Raw genomic sequence first — 17,416 nt, 5'->3', positions numbered from 1 at the left:
AATGGTGCTTTTTGGGGCGACTTCCATGTGATGTAGTTCATTTGTTCCTACCGGTACTGAACATGTCACTGGTCACTGGGAAGCATGGGGCTGGAATGTGAGCCCACCTGGAGTCACTGGACAGGACTGAACGCCTGCCTGGGTCCTACCTACCCCAGCTTTACTGTCCCACCAGATTTTTCCCTTGTGCCAGTTTTCTCAACTCTATTCTTTGTTTATCTGTGAGGTACCTCAAATTCTTTTTGAAATAAAAAGTGGAAATAAATAACTGATAAAGCCAGCGGTATACATGGCCTGGATGCTGTGCTCAGTGCAGGTATCCAAAGATGAGGAGAGTGCAGTCTTAGGATAGATGTGTGGGCACGTGACTGAGCCAAGTGTCACTGAGCAATGAAGGCGTGCAAGATGGATGGAGCATCCGAGTGGGAAGGTGGCCAGCAGGTCTTTTGGAAGGGTGATACCTGAGCTGAGTTAAAATGAACAATTTGAAGGTACACACAGTGGGGAAGGGCCACAAAGTCTCCAAGACACAGCAGCTTGCATGCAGAAGAGTGGGTGTCAGTCACTGGGGAAATTGGGGTGAAATAGCAAAGAAAAGGTGAAAGCACTTTGAGTAAATAACTTCAGTGACGAAGTGATTCATGAAGTGTTCGTGTTCAGCAGGTATTTACTGAATGCCTGCTTGGCATCTGGCTCTGTTCCAAGTGCAGGGATCCACAGTGAACAGAATAGAGTTCCTGCCTTCAGTGAACTTGCATTCTAGCACGGGGTGGGGGGCCTGGGGGGGCGAGGACAGTTAACAGAAGCATGAATAAAAGCATAGTCAGTCATACGGAGCCAGATGGTAGTAAGTGCTCTGGAAAAAAATTAAAGCACAGTAAAGGCGTTGTGTCAGGGCAGAGACCTGAAGAAAGTGAAGGAGAAGCCAGGAGGCCAGGCGGAGATAACCAGCGCAAAGGCCCCGTGGCGGCAGCAGGCGTGGCCTGTTCAGGGAGTAGCAGGGAGGCCAGTGTGGCTGGAGCAGACAGAGGATGAGGTGAGCATGACTGGAGACAGGTCAGAGGGGCAGTGGAAGGCCAATCGGACAAGATACTGTGGGCCATTGGAAGGACACCAGCGTTTACTCTAAGTGAGATGGGAGCTATTGGAGGGTTTTGAACAGGGAGCGAACCCAATTTGGCTAACATCTTAGAAGGGGCAAGGGCAGAAGCAGAGAGACTGGTTTGGAGCCTGTTCTGTTAATTTAGGAGAGGCGTGATGATGGCCCGGGCTGCGTGAGACGTGGTGGTGGGTGTAGAGATATGGAAGGTCTTACCAACCCTGCCACTCACCCTGGGGAGCGGCTAATGTTGTGCTTTCCTTTCTAGGCTAGGTCATCCCAGGGAGCCCCCTGCTGCTGGCACCATGACGGTGAGGGGGGCCGCGCTGGCCCCGGACCCAGCCTCACCTACAACTGCAGCAGCTTCGCCCAGCGTCACCGCCATTCCGGAGGGCAGTCCCACAGCCATGGAGCAGCCTGTGTTCCTGATGACAACCGCAGCACAGGCCATCTCTGGCTTCTTCGTGTGGACGGCTCTGCTTATCACCTGCCACCAGGTACCCAGGAGTCAGATGCCCCTGAGCCAGAGAGCCCCTAGAGGCCCCCTAGAAGGACCCTGAAGGAGACTGCGAGGCCAACAAAGTATTAGTTCGGCTAGGCTGCAGTAATAAATAAACCCCACTATCTGAGGGGCTCAACTTGGTAGAAGTTGATTTCATGCTCACACCCCAGCTCAGTGCAGGTTGGGCCCGATTTTGTGGCTCCCACTTATTGCAGCTTCACTGTTACCCTGACATCTTCCTTCTGACAAAGCGGCAGGGTGTGGGGAAGGCACATTGGATGTTTAACTACCTTGATTCAGAAATGACACTTGTCACTTCTGCTCACCTTCCATTGGCCAGAACTAGTCAGATGGCCTGCTGGAACTACAAGGGAGGCTGGGAACTGTAGAGGAGCACATGGGTGTCAGTGACCCCTTCGCAGATGAGAAAGTGAAGGCTCAGAGAGGAAAGAGGGAGAGAGAATTTGTTTGGTCACATGTAAGTTGGTGGCGGAACTGGGATAGAAATTGTCTCCCATGGCCCTGTCCTCGTAGTCCCAGGTGAAGCTGTGGTGGGTTGAGCCTTGCCTTCACTGCCAGAGGAAAGAAAAGGGTTGAAGAGTGCTCAGAGGGGGGATCGGGGCGCCTGTCCAAGGTCTGTTAGCTCCCTGTTAGCTGCCCCATGTTTCTTGTCCCTTTTAGAACTGTTTGCTTCCATGGTGATTGGATCATAGCAGATGGGAATATTCTGTTCTCTCCCTCCTAGTCCAGGGCTTGGCCAGGCCAAGTGTGATGTCATAAGAACTGGGACAGAGCCTTGGGGCCGCTGGGCTGAGGAGTGTGCTTGGAGCTTTCTTGGCATTTGCCTGTGGCTTTTATTTCCTCCTGGTTTCTGAAAATTCCACTTCATTCTCCCAGCTCCCCAGTGAAGCAGCACTGCCTCTGAGTGATATATGGTGGGGGGAATGAGGCACCGGATGACATCACTGGCCTGTGCCCTCAGCCAGGAGGGGTTCCCACATTCCGTAAAGTCAGGATCCTCCCTGCCCCCACGTCTGCATACCAGAGATTAAGAGATGGGACTGATGGGGCTGCATATACCCACTCACCCATGTTTTTGCTCAGGACTGTTGCCCTAAGACCCCGGTACAAGGCTTTTAGGAAGGTAGAAGGAGAAAGTAGAGGCGCCCACATGGTTGAGGGTCTTGGCTCCTGCACGACTGTGCATCTGGGTTCCCACGTGCGCTTGGTCAGCCACGCAATATCCCCTGGCCTTGTGTCCTCGTGGGTCCAACTTGGATGGTCTGGGCATGGTACTGAGGCCCCGCTGCCGAGACTCCGCAGGCTTCGTGTGTACCCCGTGATTTGGTTCTCCCAACAACCTACGCTGGAAGTCCCCCAGTCCCCATTTTACAGAGAAGGATTCACGGCCCAGGGTTCAGTCACGTGCGCGTGGTCACAGAACTAGAACAGCAGAGTCAGAAGTCATAGCACACCCCCGCCCCACCAGGCCCCTCATCAGTGGAGCAGGAGGAGGTGGGCCCACAGGGCGGCTGGGAGGTGTGGTGGGTGGACCCTGGCTGACCCCCCCGCCCCCCGCAGATCTACATGCATCTGCGTTGCTACAGCTGCCCCAACGAGCAGCGCTACATCGTGCGCATCCTCTTCATCGTGCCCATCTACGCCTTTGACTCCTGGCTCAGCCTCCTCTTCTTCACCAACGACCAGTACTACGTGTACTTCGGCACCGTGCGTGACTGCTACGAGGGTGAGCACAGGGTGAGGGAGGGTCCTGAGGGAAGGGCAGAGAGCTGGTGCCGCAAGGTGGGCTGCACACCCCTCTCTCGGTGTTTGAGAGCCAGAAGGTTCTCTGCCCGCTTTCCTCCTGGGGACCTCTGGGCCTCACAGGGGCAGCTTTGACCCACCCATTGCTTCAAGGTATCCATCCAGCCCAGCAACGGCACACATGCAGCCAGTCACCCTTACAGATGCACTTTGTGATGTGGGCTCCCAAACAGCTTCACAGAAACCCGGGGCGATTTCTCAGTTCTGGAATCACTGACGGGGGAGGGGGCAGCAAATTAGAGGTCCGTTTGTAGATAGAAAACCAAGGTAGAGATGGCGAGGGGCTTCTCCAGGGACCTGTGGCAAGTTGGTGGTGGGCTGGGCCTCCAGCCCCAGGTATCTGAGGGCTTCATTGCCTGAGGTGCTCTGCTGTGCTGCCAAAGAAGGGGCCCGGCTTCCTCTCAGGGGCCTCGTTCTTGTGTGTACTGAGCACCTGTTACCTGTGCTGGCTTGGCGTTGCAAAAAGGAGAAGCCAGCCGTCGCTCTTCCTGCCCTCCAGGAGTCTGTGGCCACTTAAACAGTCCCACCACTAGGAGAACAGCTGCCCAGTTGGTGCACAGGCAGAAGGGCTTCAGGGAGGAGAGGACCGTGGACCTGTGGCTTAGAGAATGAGTTGGCATCGGTCAAGTGGATGCTGGGGACGAGCATTTGTTCTGGGCAGAAAGGAGTGCTAATGCTCAGGGCGAGAGGGACTGCCAGGCCTGGGCATGGGTAATGCCATGCTTGGTGTCGGCCAGCCAGGGAAGAAGTCAGTGACCGAGAGGAGACTGTACTGGGTGGCAGGGATGAGGGAACTATGCAGCCTGGCAGTCCATACAAAGAAATTTAGGTATTGGTTTTTTTAACTGTTGACACACAAAAATGTGACATGATTGGAAATGGCGGCCTCCTCCGTGTGGAGAGTGGGCCAGTGAGGGAGAGGCCTGGGCCCCAAGCAAGACAGGTCATTAGGCCAGCAGGCATGGAGAGGAGGGTCTCCCAGAATCCCTCTTCACTTAGCTCAAGATCCCCTGCTGTGGTGCCCACCCCCTCAGGCTAACATGTTTTCCTGTGTCCTCCCTACCCTGCGCTGCTGGTTTGGGGTAAAGTGACAGATGTGCCAGCAGTGTCCTCTTCCCTGACTCGGGGCTCCCTGTCCCGGGGCTCCATGCATGTCACAGTGCAGCATGCTTGTCCCCTAAGATGTTCTACCCTTTCTTCCTGTCACCCTTTGACCTTGTGGATCCTGAGGATTCACAGGACACAGGACATGCCTCTGGGTTTGGTGAGGACATGGAGCCATATAGTAGGAGCTCACTGCAGCCCTGCCCCTCTCCCCCTTCGCTGCAGCCACTCTGGCTACCTTGTAGCTTGGCATGTCAAGCGTTTCCCAGCCTCAGGTCTTTGCATGTGCCCCAGTACCTGGGAAAGTCAGCTCCTGCCCTTGGCCTGGAAGCTCCTTCTCATCCTTCAGTCATGCTTTGCTGTCCCCTCTGCTGAGAAAGAGGCCTTCCCTGACCTCTGACTCCCAGCACCTGTGCGCGTCCACACAGCCTTATGACGTGTGCAGCTACGTGTGCACACATATGGTGTGCGTGCTTTGTTTCATTTCTGCTTCCCAAGTAGACTGGTTGTTCCGTGAGAGCAGGAACCCATCATGTATATCCCAGGCTGGCAGAGCCAGCACGTGGTAGGGTGCATTTCAGAGTGTTTAAATGAATGGGAGACTTTATTAAACACCTGCTGTGTACCTGCATTCATCCATGTGGGGCCTCATTCAATTCCCAGACACCCCTCCTCCCAGCTGGGGTTCTTTTCCTGCTGTTCCAGGTTGGGGACCAGGTGGATCAGAACCCCTGTCTGATGCTTCTGGTCATGGAAGCAGCAGAGTCCCCAAGGACACCTCTGGGCATCCAGAGAGCCATAAAGGGTGGGATTGGGGAATGGGGGTGCTGAGAGTCCTTTGCCATTCAACTGCCAGCCTCGCCCAAGTACCCAGGAGCACCACTGCCCACCTTGTTCCTTCAGAGTCTAAGAGCTGCTCCCTCCGAAAGGGGCTCTCCTGGGGGAACCGGGGACAAGTGTTGGGCGCTTTCTCTGTTGGCCCCCAGGACTGGCCGTTCCAGCAGAAGGGGCACAAGGCACAGCCGGGGAGCTTCTGGCACTGCTACCAGAGGCGGAAGCAGATGGTTGGTGGGTGCCCCCTCCAGAAGCCTCTTTGTTCAGGCCCGCTTGCCCCAACTTTTCTCCCAGCCTGCACGTAAAGGTCCTCAAAGGAAATGGGCCCCCTCCCCCCTCCTCCCCGTGCCATGAAACACATCTCCTAGCAACACTGTTATCCCCTTGGCGTCCCCAGGGGAGTTTACAAACAGCACAGCAGCTGCCAGGAAGTTTGGGCTGCTCCACAGTTCCCTGGCTCTTGGGGTCTGAGTCCGTGGGGTCTGCGTCAGTGGGCTCAGCCCTGTCTTGGCCTTTCCTGTCCCTCTGCTCTGTGTCTCAGACCCTTGCCCGCTGTTCTTTTATCTAGCAGTGCCACACAGCTAGCTGCCCCTGCAGACCTGGTGATGGGGTGTATCCCTCAAAATTCAAAAAGAAGGAAATACTGGCCCTGGAGAATGGGCAGGTGGGGTGTGGCAGTATACTAGGCTGAACAGCTGCTGTCCTGATTCCACCAGCCCATTCCGGAGGTCAACTTAGAGCCAGGTTTCTTTTGAACAAAATTCTGTTTTAAAAAAAAAAGTAAACTAAAATTTAATTTTTATTAAAGTAATTCATGCACATGGTCTGAACACAAAACTGCCCTGACTCCTCCCCGCTCCCAAGTTCACTGCCCAAAGGCAATCCCTTTCAATTCTTTAAGCTTTCCCCACCGCCGAATTACCGTTAAAAAAAAAAAAAAGCTTACAACTGTGTTGTTTCTCAATTTTTCCTTTTTTTGTTTCCATCTTACATAGTGTTAATAGGGACCTCCTACTGTAGAAGGTTTTGATTTAGGTATTTTACACTGACCTCCCATACACACACACACACACGCACACACACACACACACACACTCACCCTCCTGTTTTCAGTGTGGTTCTATCACAGTTTTTTCTGTCTTTTTTTTAATGCTTGCATAATTATATCTCTGTAAATATTGTTCAAAGCTAAGCCTTACAGTGTCTTACATTTCCCTTTCTTGTACAACTTCTTGTTTTTCTGTGGTTGCTATTGGTTTGCTTAGTTTTGTATGTACCTAGTATTAATTTAGAAGGAGCCCTGGTGGCTCAGTGGTTAGGCACTTGGCTGCTAACCAAAGGTTGACAGTTTGAACCCTTGGTGGTTCAAACCCACCCAGCGCCTCTGGCTGAGAAAGACCTGTCAATCTGCTCCTGGAAGGATTACAGCCTAGAAAACCCTATGGGGCAGTTCTACTCTGCCACATGGGGTCGCTGTGAGTTGATGGCACCTGACAATGACATCATTAATTTATTCCCGATTGCTTCGTTGAATTAAAAAAAAAAAAAAAAAAAAACCTCCCCTCAGTATAGTCGAGCAGATCAGTTATCTGTTAGCTCTGTATTTTCTCCCTTGGTGACATTCTTCCTGAAGCCCTTCTCTTCTCACTCCAGTCAGGACTGGCTGCTTTTGAGGCCTCTGACTGCTCAGCTGTTGCCCGACTTTCATTCACCGCCATCCTGGGAATTCTGTTTGCCTCTCCGGGGCTGAATCACTTCTTCCCTGGATGCCTTTGCGTTCTCTTACATGGTTTTCCCTCTTTTTGGCCGGAGCACATCTTTCAGGAGCGTCCCGAGACAAAGGATAGCTTGGGAGTCTGACTTTTGGAAATCTGAAAATACCTTTTGTGTGTGTGTGTGTGTGTGTGTATGTGAACCGTAAGGTTTTTTTTTAATTTTATTATTGTCGTTGAGAATATACACAGCAAAACATACCAATTCAGCAGTTTCTGCATGTACCATTCAGTGACAGTGATTACATTCTTGGAGTTGTGCCACCATTCTCGCCTTCCTTCTCTGGGTTGTTCCCCCCTATTATCATAAACTCCCCTAAGGTTCCTATCTAATCTTTCAAGTTGCTGTTGTCAATTTGATCGCATATAGATAGTTCTTAAAAGAGCACAATGACTATAGCCTACATGACCCCAAGACCAGAAGAACTAGATGGTGTCTAGCTACAACTACCTACCACTCTGGCTGGGGTCACAACAGAGGGTCCCAGATAGAGGAGGAGAAAAATGTTGAACAAAAAATCAAATTCACAAAAAAGACCAGGCTTACCGGTTGGACAGAGAGTGGAGGAAGCCCTAAACTATGATTCTGAGACACCTTCTGAAGGAACTGAAACCCATCCTGGAGACTGCCCTTCAGCCAAATCGTGGACAAGCCCATAAAGTAAACAATAATACCCGAGTTCCTTAGAACAATCAATTATATGAGATTGAAAGGACAACATTTGCCCAAAAGCAAAGTTGAGAAGGCAAGAAGGGGTAGAAAATCCAGATGAAAGGAAATGGGGAACCCAGGGTGGAAATGGAAATGGGGAGAGTGCTGACACATTGTGGGGAATACAGCCAACGTCATGGGACATTTTATGTACAAATTACCGAACGGGAAACTCGTTTGTTCTGTAATCCTTCACCTAAAGCACACACACACAGAAAAAGCACAATGCTCAGTTTTTACTAGTTAAGCTAAACTGTTGTGTGGTTTTAAGAAGACTTCAGGGAATATTTTCGGTTTAAGGTTTAAAGATTATCTCAGGGCAATAGTTGCGGGGGTTCATCCAGCCTCTGTGTTGAAAATATTCTTTGATTGATGGACGAGTTGATCTATTTGTTTTTTGGGAATGGAATTCTAAATTGGCAATCATTCTCCCTGACTTTTCAAAGGCACGTCGTCACTGTCATTTTGCTTCCAGTCTTGGGTAAGTTCTGCTGGATTCTGACTCTCATGCCTGTGTATGTTGTCGTTAGGTGCCACCGAGTTGTATCCGCTTTATAGCGACCCTGTGTGCGACAGAATGAAACACTGTCCAGGCCTGCACCATCCTCACAGTCGTTATGCTTGAGCCCATCGTTGCAGCCGCTGTGTCGATCTTATCTCGTTGAGAGTTTTCCTCTTTTTTGCTGACCCTCTACTTTACCAAGCATGATGTCCTTCTCCAGGGACTGGTCCCTCCTGATAACATGCCTTACGAGGAGTCTGTACATAGATCAAGAGGCAGTCGTTCAAACAGAACAAGGGGATACTGTGTGGTTAAAATCAGGAAAGGTGTGTGTCAGGGATCTATCCTTCTACCATAATTATTCAATCTGTATACTGAACATAATCCGAGAAGCTGGACTATATGAAGAACGGAGCATCAGGACTGGATGAGGACTCATTAACAACGTGCGATATGCAGGTGACGCAACCTTCCTTGCTGGACGTGAAGAGGACTTGAAGCACTTACTGATCAAAGACTACGTACAGCTTTTGGTATGGATTACATTTTGACGTAAAACAAAAATCCTCACAACTGGACCAATAAGCAACATTATGATAAATGGAGAAGAGATTGAAGTTGTCAAGGATTTCATTTTACCTGGATTCACAATCAATGCCCATGGAAGCAGCAGTCAAGAAAGCAAACAACATATTGCATTGGGCAAATTGGCTTCAAAAGACTTCTTTAAAGTGTTCTAAAGCAAAGATGTCACTTTGAGGAGGAAGGTGCGCCTGACCTAAGCCATGGTGTTTTCAATTTTCTCATATGCATGCAAAAGTTGGATACTGAATAATGAAGACCAAAGAAGAATTGACACCTTTGAATTATGGTGTTGGCGAAGAATATCGAATATACCATGGACTGCCAGAAGAACGAACCAGTCTGTCTTGGAAGAAGTATAGCCAGAATGCTCCTTAGAAGCAAGAATGACAAGACTTCATCTTACTTAGGACATGTCATCAATGCCTGTATATATGAACTGCTTTTTTACTCTTGTTTTTAGGATCTGGTCTTTATCCTCAGTGTCCTGAAACCTCACAAGAGGTAGGATTTCGTTCATTGTGCTGGGCACCTGAGGGCACTTTGAGCTGGAAACTCATGTCCTGAGGTCTTTAGAGTTTTCTCATATGTTTTGGGAATTTTCTCATATGTTTCTTTGATAATTTCTTCCCTTCCACCTTTCTCCCTTCCCCCTTTCCCTGGAATTCCTGTTAGTTGGATATTGCGCTTTGAGATTGAGCCTAGAATTTTCTTTACAATTTTCCAGCTCTTTTCTATTTTCCACAATTTTTAAAACAAAACTTTACATTTGAACTTTTCTACTGAATGTTTTGTTTCTTTTACCATATTGTAAAATGTTAGGAGCCTTTCCTTGTTCCTTTTTACAAAAATTTTTTATAGCCTCTTGTTCTTGTAACAATACCAAGAATATCTCCTCTTCTCTCTCTGGAGATTTTAATTACAGTTTTCTTCTGTTTCCTGCATTATCTCTGTCTCCTCTGAGTTCCCTTCATTTGTTTATTTGCTTTGGTCTTTGACCTTTGTGTTAGAAGCTCTCCTCAAATGTCTAGTGTCCTTGACTGTTTTTCATACTTAAGAATGAGGCCTAAAACTGCTGGGCTTCCCAATTGCCTGATAGAAGACAGGCATTTCCTCTGACATTTTTATGTGGTGGTGAAGGCAGGCTCCAAACGAAGGCTTTTGATTCTATGCCGGCTTCCCTAGAGAATAATTTCCTCATCTCCTGCCTGAGAGGTAAAAACTAGGCAGCCTAAGTTAAGGAAACAGAACAGTGAAGGTGTCTGAGGGGGCCTGTCACTTTTCACATGCAGACTTAATCTCTGTTTTCTAGAAGCTTCCTTATTGCTGCCTTCAGCTGGGCCAAGTTCCCTGAGGACAGAGCTGTTTCAGCCTTTCTCGAAAGTAATGATCTAATTCTGGTGTTGAGACTTTTAACTGATTTTCCTGTTTTCACCTTTACCCACAGCCACTAGAGCGGCCTGGCACATCCAATTCTAAGATTTCCTGGGGTTCTGATTGACCACTCCCCACCGGTCATCAGTGACCATGGTTCGTCTTCTAAGCTTTTGTTGGCATCTCTTGCCTGTCATCTCCTTTGCCGTTTTTTGTCTTTGAAGGTTTGCACCTTTTCCCCATTCCTTGTCATTTTAGTGGGATTTTAAGAGGGAACGGAAGGGTCAGTGAAGATGAACGTGTGCTCAACCTGTGGATCCTGTGACTTGATTGTGGTGTTTCCATCCAAGGAGAAGGCAGAGTCTCAGAGAAGTCAGTGACCTGCCTGGGTCCCATGGCTCGTTGTGTCTTACTGTGCAGTAAGGGCTGTGATTCACACAGTGCTTGAGGTGCACCACCACAGGACGTTCAGGGGTGGAAAGACAAGGAGGAAACCAACTTCATTAGGTGCGTGTAGTGTGTTCAACTGCCATTGATGGTGAGGACTTCCCACACGCAGATGATTGGGTGACAAGCCTGGGGAGCTCACCGGCCTGTCAGGAGGAGAGAGAAGACGTGTTTGTAAGTCACTATGATCTGAGAGACACTGAGGGGCCGGATGCTCAGAGGAGGAAGACCCAGCACCCACGGCTGCTTTCTACGGTCACTGTTTTGTTGATTATAAAGTTTATATATTTTGTTAACAATTGTTAATAATAAGATTTTGTTTTTAATAAGGTTTGTATGGTGCTTCACAGTTTTACTGAACATTTTCCATCACCTTGAGCTCATTCTTATCTCCAAGTTACCTTTATAATACCATCCCCAGTTTACAGATGTGAAAAAAAGGCCTGGTAGGCCAAGACTTGCCGAGATTTCCCGGATAGTAACTGCAGAGGCCACACCCACGCCGGGTCTGAGTTTCGGGAACTGTCCTGTGCCAGGCACAGAGAGGCAGAGTTTAGGGCAAGTTTCTCCACCACAGAAGTGTATCCTCTTGTTAGGGAAACAGGTTTTACGTGCGTGAAGGAAGCAGAGAATGATGCTTCAGTCATTGAGCCTCAGATTTTGGACAAACCTAGCTTCCTAGAATCCGGCCTAAAGTGAAACACCTTCCCAGGTAGAGGATGCCACGGGGTGGACACAGCCGAGGGCCCCCGACACAGGGCTGCAAAGGCCCAAGGGCTGCCCAGGAGGCACTGGCTGATGGTGGCTGACAGAGCCAAGAATGACAACAGCTCAGTCGATCAGAAAAGAGATACCCAGAAGCATCTAGTAGAAGAGGGAGATCAGAAGCAACATTTGGGGTGGCGAGAAGCAGCAACAAGCAGGGTCAGCAGAGGACAGAGAAGCTGCGAGTCAGGAGAAGGAACTGCGCGTTGGAGCAACTCTGGGGTCTTGGGTCACTGATGTTGGGCAGATCCCGCACACTGCTTTGTAGCCCTTGTACCACCATTGTGATGATCACCAGCCCTGATAAACAGGGAAGAAATGTTCTGAGGCCTCCACTAACAGAGAAGATTTCTTTCCAAAGTGGCCAAAGTGAAGTGTTTTCTGGGCTCACCTGCCAGTTTTCTGGAACACGGAATGCTCTAAGTCTTTCCAGATAACCAGACTGTTTCTGTGTGGTAAGGAGAGCCAGGTGCAAGGCCAGCTTTAGTGCTGAAGGTATGTGTGTTGGGGGGAGGGACTCGAGGGGCCGGTGTGCCTAGTGCCTGTGCCCGGGTACTTGGGAGGAACTGGGAGCTATGGCAGAGATGGCCACAGGACACGTCTTAGTGGATCTTCTTTCGAAGCCTTGAGAGTGGCCCCCCAAGGCTGAGGTTCAGTTGTTAGTTCTGGAAGGATGCTGGACAAGAGGCTGGGTAAGAGGAGAGCTGCCTCCTGGACTCTAGCTTCCTGTCCTGGTTAGAGAAGCTGTCGGTGAAGAGCGAAAGCCTTTGGTCTCCAGGTTGGATGGGACCCATAAAGTCACATGCTGCCTGGAACCCCAGCCTCTGATTCACTTTTCCGCTGGCAGGGAGTTCACTGCCCTCCAAGGCAGAGTCACTCCTGGGACCATGTGGGGCCTCCCTGACCCTCTGGACAGGTGGCTTGTCCCTCATGTACAGAGAGTGACCCTGGGTATCTTCTCCTCTCCAGGCCTCAGGGCTCCAGTACAATGATTCCTCACTCCATCTCCATCCTGGTCCTTCCCTCCTGACTGTATGCACTTACCTCAAGATCACTTAAGATTTGGTACCTAGGATGGAGCAGAAAGCACCAGGCCCTGACTCCAGGGCAGAGGAGAGAGGGACTATCCCTCACTCGGGCTAGAATGGAGGGCCTGGCCTGCAGGCCCCTTGGTCACCTAGCAGAGAACATTTAGTGAGGTATGGAGTCATTTTGTGTCTCAGGGCACTCTCCAGGAGACCAGATCTAGAGCTCCAGTAAGGAGGGTGGTGAGGTGACGAGCCACTGGCACGGAACCCCGAACTCCATCTCAGCTTTTCTGCTCTTCCTGTATTCTTATGTTTGTGTCTGGGGTGTGTGTTGAGTTTCCCATTCTCAATGCCATTGCTGGGATGGAAGTGTACTGTCTTGCATGGCCCTCCCATTGCCTAGGAGGACAGATTAATTTGTCTAGATGGCCAGGGGCCCTGGTTTGGGCTGGTTAAGTCATGTTCCAGAGATTCTGCCCTGTCTCCCTTCTCTGAGAATGTGTTACTGAGTGATGATTTTTTAAAAAGAAGTCGTCAACAATTAGTATTTTACAGACTGGTTGGTCCCAGAGCAGCTTAAAAGGTCAAGCGTCTTGAACTGAGAGAGGCTGATGAAATTGGACAATTCTGTCCAGTTGAACCACTTAGTGATGCGCAGAGATGGGTGTGGGTGGATCGGCTGTGTAATTCAGGAGTAGGTTGCTGACTTGTGTTGCCACAGGACAAGAGGTGAGCTCCAGAGCCAAGTTCTTAGAGAGAGGATGACAGGGCGGCCTTGTTTGGGAGGGGATTCCAGACGGAGGTGGCCCGTGAGCCTTGGGTCCCTGTGGCTTCTCTTGAGGGTTTTGTTTTTGATGATTCAAAGACTAGTCACCTTGGCAAAGGTGCAGCTGACCACCAGCCTGTGAGAGGGCGAGTCCCTTGAGTGGTTGGATGGAGTGGAGGCAGCACCCGCCTGTTCCACTGCTCCGCACCTGGTGGTCACAGCAGCCTCACCTGGAGTGATGATCTTAGTGTTCATGGCCCACACCTGTCTGTTCACTCCTTCAGTGTGGATTGAGTGTGTGAGTGTTCACTCAGTTCACTTGTCCAGTTGGATCGAGTATGTAAGTGTCCACTCAGTTCATGTCTTCAGTTGGATTGAGTGTGTGTGAGTATCCACTCGGTTCCTGCCTTCAGTTGGATCAAGTGTGAGTGTCCACTCGGTTCACTCCTTCAGTGTGGATCGAGTGTGTGAGTGTCCACTCAGTTCACTTGTCCAGTTGGATTGAGTATGTGTGAGTGTTCACTCGGTTCATGCCTTCAGGTGGATCCATTGTGTGTGAGTGTCCACTCGGTTCATGCCTTCAGTTGGATCGAGTGTGTGTGTGTCCAGTCAGTTCAATCCTTCAGTTGGATTGAGTGCGTGTGAGTGTCTGCTTGGTTCATGCTTTCAGTGTGGATCGATAGTGTGTGAGTGTCCACTCGGTTCATACCTTCAGTTGGATCCAGTATGTGTGAGTGTCCACTCGGTTCATGCCTTCAGTTGGATTGAGTGTGTGTGTCCATTTGGTTCACTCCTTCAGTGTGGATTGAGCATGTAAGTATCCAGTTCATTCCCTCCTTCAGTTGGATTGAATACATGTATCTGCTTGGCTCCCTCCTTCGCTGTGAATCGAGTGTGTGTGTCAGGCCCTCCGATAGTTGTTGGGAGTAGGACTCAGTCCTTACTTGCAAGGAGCTTACAGTCTAGAAGAACAATACGTACCATGCTACAGATTGCTCACTGTGAGCTCAGCCTCACTTATGGCTTTCCACACTCATTCCCCCATCCTTGCAGCATCCCAGCAGGAAGGAGCTGTTGTTACCCCAGGTTTGTAGATGAGGAAACTGAGAGGCATAGAGACCTTCAGGCTCTTGCCCAGGGTCACACAGGTCATAGCATGGAGCTGCAATCCATACCTAGGCATCTGTCTCTAGGGTCCATGGCCCCTTACTCTCACTCTTTGGACTAATGAGGCAGATGGACAGAGGAATGGGGAGTGTGGGGAGTGAGTGTGGTGACAGGGACCAAGGAGGCAGGGACACCTCAGCTGGCTCTGACTCTGGGAATTAGCCAGGCTTTTCCCAGCAGAGGAACCAAAATGTGCCACTGCATGGAGGCATGAGAGGTCATGGCACATTCTAGAAACTTCTGCTGTGGTTTTATACATCTTCTACTTACTGGGGTCGCTATGAGTGGGAACTGACTTGACGGCAACAGGTTTTATGGCTGAGTAAATAATTACCCCAAAGCATAACAGTGTAAAGGAGCCCTGGTGGCACAGTGGTTAAGTGCTTGGCTGCTAACTGAAAGGACAGTGGTTTGAACCCATCAGCTGATCCGAGGGAGAAAGATGTGGCAATCCGCTCCTATAAAGATTATAGCCTTGGAAACCCTGTGGAACAGTTCTCTGCTCTGAGTTGGAATCGACTCGATGGCAATGGGTTTGGTTTTTTTTGTTTATAGCAATGTAAAAAAAAAAACATTTATCTTGTTCACAGATACTACAGGCCAGGAATTTGGACAGGGCACAGTGGGGATAGTTTGTCTCTACTCCAGGAGGTCTGGGCTTCAGCTGGAGAATCCAAGGCTGGGGGCAGGAAACATCTGAAGGCTCATTCACTGCCATGTCTGGCAGTTGATGCTGGCTGTTGGCTGGGGGCCTCAGTTCTTCTCCATGTAGTCTTTCCACGTGGGCTAACTTGGGCTTCCTCACAGCATGGTTGCTGTATCCAAGGGTGAGCAGCCCAAGAGAGAAAGAACCAGAAGAAAGGCAAAAGCTATATTGCCTTTTGAAACCCTGACCTCAGAAGTCATGAAGCATTACTTCGCAATTGTCACAGGCCCACCCCGGGATGCAAAAAGAGGGAACAAGACCCCACCCTTCATTGGAGGAGTATCAACACCACATTGTAAGAAGAGCATGTGAAGTGGGGTCTTTATGGCTGTGGCCATCTTTGAAAAATACTATCTGCCACAATATAGCTATGCTCAGCTTGTGTATTCTACTTGCCCTTATGTTTGTTGTTGTGGTTAGCTGTCATTGAGTTGAGTCTAACTCTTGGTGACCCTGTGGTAGAACTTCCCCACAGGGTTTTCTTGGCTGTAATCTTAATGGAAGCAGATCACCAGGTCTGTCTTCCGTGGTGCTGCTGGGTGGGTTCAAACCACCAACTTTTAGGTTAGCGAATGAGTGCAAGCTATTTGTACCACCCAGGGACCTGTTGCTCTTGTATAGTTTTGGAAAAAGGCTATTAGCAGGCTGTGACACACACACACAAATACACCCCAGCAGATGCCCTAAAGTTCTAGTCAGTGAAGTTTAACCTCGAGGCCAGCGAAGGTTCCTGCAGCCACCAAACACATCTTGAGCTGCCTCCATACCAGGCAGGCAGTACACAGTCTTTTGTCCCCCGAGGGTGTACAGCTTCTGAGGAAGGCAGGTAGGCAACAGCCCTGACATCCAACACTCAGAGAGCACCGCTGAGCGCCAGTCTCTCCTCTGAGCACTTTGCCTGCTCACTTAAACCTCCCAGCCACCCATCGAGGCAGGAACTCCTGTTATCCTCGTGTAACAGATGAGGAAGCAGAGGCCCAGCTAGCCAGTGGCAGAGAGCTACATTGCATCCCCCCTGCTCTGTGTCTGCGTGGTAAGTGCAATGGGTTGTGTTTTTGCAGGGTACTACCTGGTCCCACCCACCCCAGCAGAAGCTGTGAGCCCTAATAGATTAGAGCAACTGAGTGGTATAAAGCACCCCACATATAGTTCTTCTGAATTGCTAAAGGTCAACTTTTGCCTAAAAATGCATCACCAGGGTTTTACATGCTTCAGTTCAAGGCAGTTTTGTTTCCTGAGTGCCTGTTGTGTGTCAGGCATTGTGCCTGCATTTTGGGGATAAAGGATGAGTGAGAAGTGAGCCCTGTGTCGGGGTCACCATCTAGTGAGGCAGTGGTAATTCTGCTCCGGGGGTTAAGTGGCAGCTGTAAATGAGGAGGTTCTGTGGATGAGATGGTCACCAGAGACTTCGCAGAGTAGGCAGTATCTCATCTGGGTTTGAAGGGTCTTAGCAGTTCTCAGGAGCCCTTGTGGGACAGTGGTTAAGAGCTTGGCTGATAACCAAAAGGTCACCAGTTCGAATCCACCAGCCACTCCTTGGAAACCCTGCGAGGCAGTTCTACTCTGTCCTATAGGGTCGCTATGAATTGGCATCGACTAGACGGCACTGGGTTTAGTGGGTAATGGGTTTTTAGATGGGTTCTCAAGGGATCAGCAAGGGCAGAACCCTGGACTGGTCCAGTAGTCTGCCCCGAGGAAATAGCTACAGTTAGTTTTGCTGGGATATAAAGTGTTACGGGGGCTGGGCTGGGAGCAGACGGGCCAAGGGGTCACTCCTGGAGCAGCCCAGGGAGCCCTAAAGGCCTTTGTGCAGGACGTGGGATCGGATGGGAAGGCGCCCTCTGACTGCAGGGCATCTGCTGCCCCTGGGTCTGCTTAGCCCCTCCTCTAGGCCTCACCCCTTTACTGAAAGCATCTCCTTTGCTGCCATGCTCCCAGCCCCTCTTCTCCCTCCGGCACCCCTTCCTCCTCCACTCTCTCCTTCCTGCTTCTAGCGCCCTGCAAGGTAGCAGCCTTCATTTTGCTGATTCTGCAAGCCCCCCTGAGCAGGCGGCTGAGCATAGCTGGTGCGGTATTTATTTATAACATAGGACCCCCGGCACGCCTCCCCTGGGCTGTCGCTCACTGGCGCAAGTTGGGTTGGTGACGTCGAGCTGAGTGCTGATTCAGAATGAGCTGCTAAGCTTCCCAAGCCGTTTCCACTCAATTCTGTGCCCTGTTCATGTGTTTTGG

General features: G+C 50.2%; 1 protein-coding gene across 1 annotated transcript in view; it reads left to right on the top strand.

Moving 5' to 3' along the window:
- Positions 1-17,416, top strand: part of TMEM184B (transmembrane protein 184B) — a 60,866-nt gene that overhangs the window by 31,427 nt on the left and 12,023 nt on the right. Inside the window, exons 2-3 of the mRNA XM_049884435.1 lie at positions 1,368-1,596; positions 3,183-3,348. Of these exons, the coding sequence (XP_049740392.1) occupies positions 1,405-1,596; positions 3,183-3,348 (358 nt within the window). The 5' untranslated portion in view covers positions 1,368-1,404. The remainder of the gene's footprint in view (positions 1-1,367; positions 1,597-3,182; positions 3,349-17,416) is intronic.

This window comes from Elephas maximus, chromosome 4, assembly GCF_024166365.1.
Source record: "Elephas maximus indicus isolate mEleMax1 chromosome 4, mEleMax1 primary haplotype, whole genome shotgun sequence".
NCBI classification, from domain to species: Eukaryota; Metazoa; Chordata; class Mammalia; order Proboscidea; family Elephantidae; genus Elephas; species Elephas maximus.
This window is presented reverse-complemented; position numbering and strand designations above follow the sequence as displayed.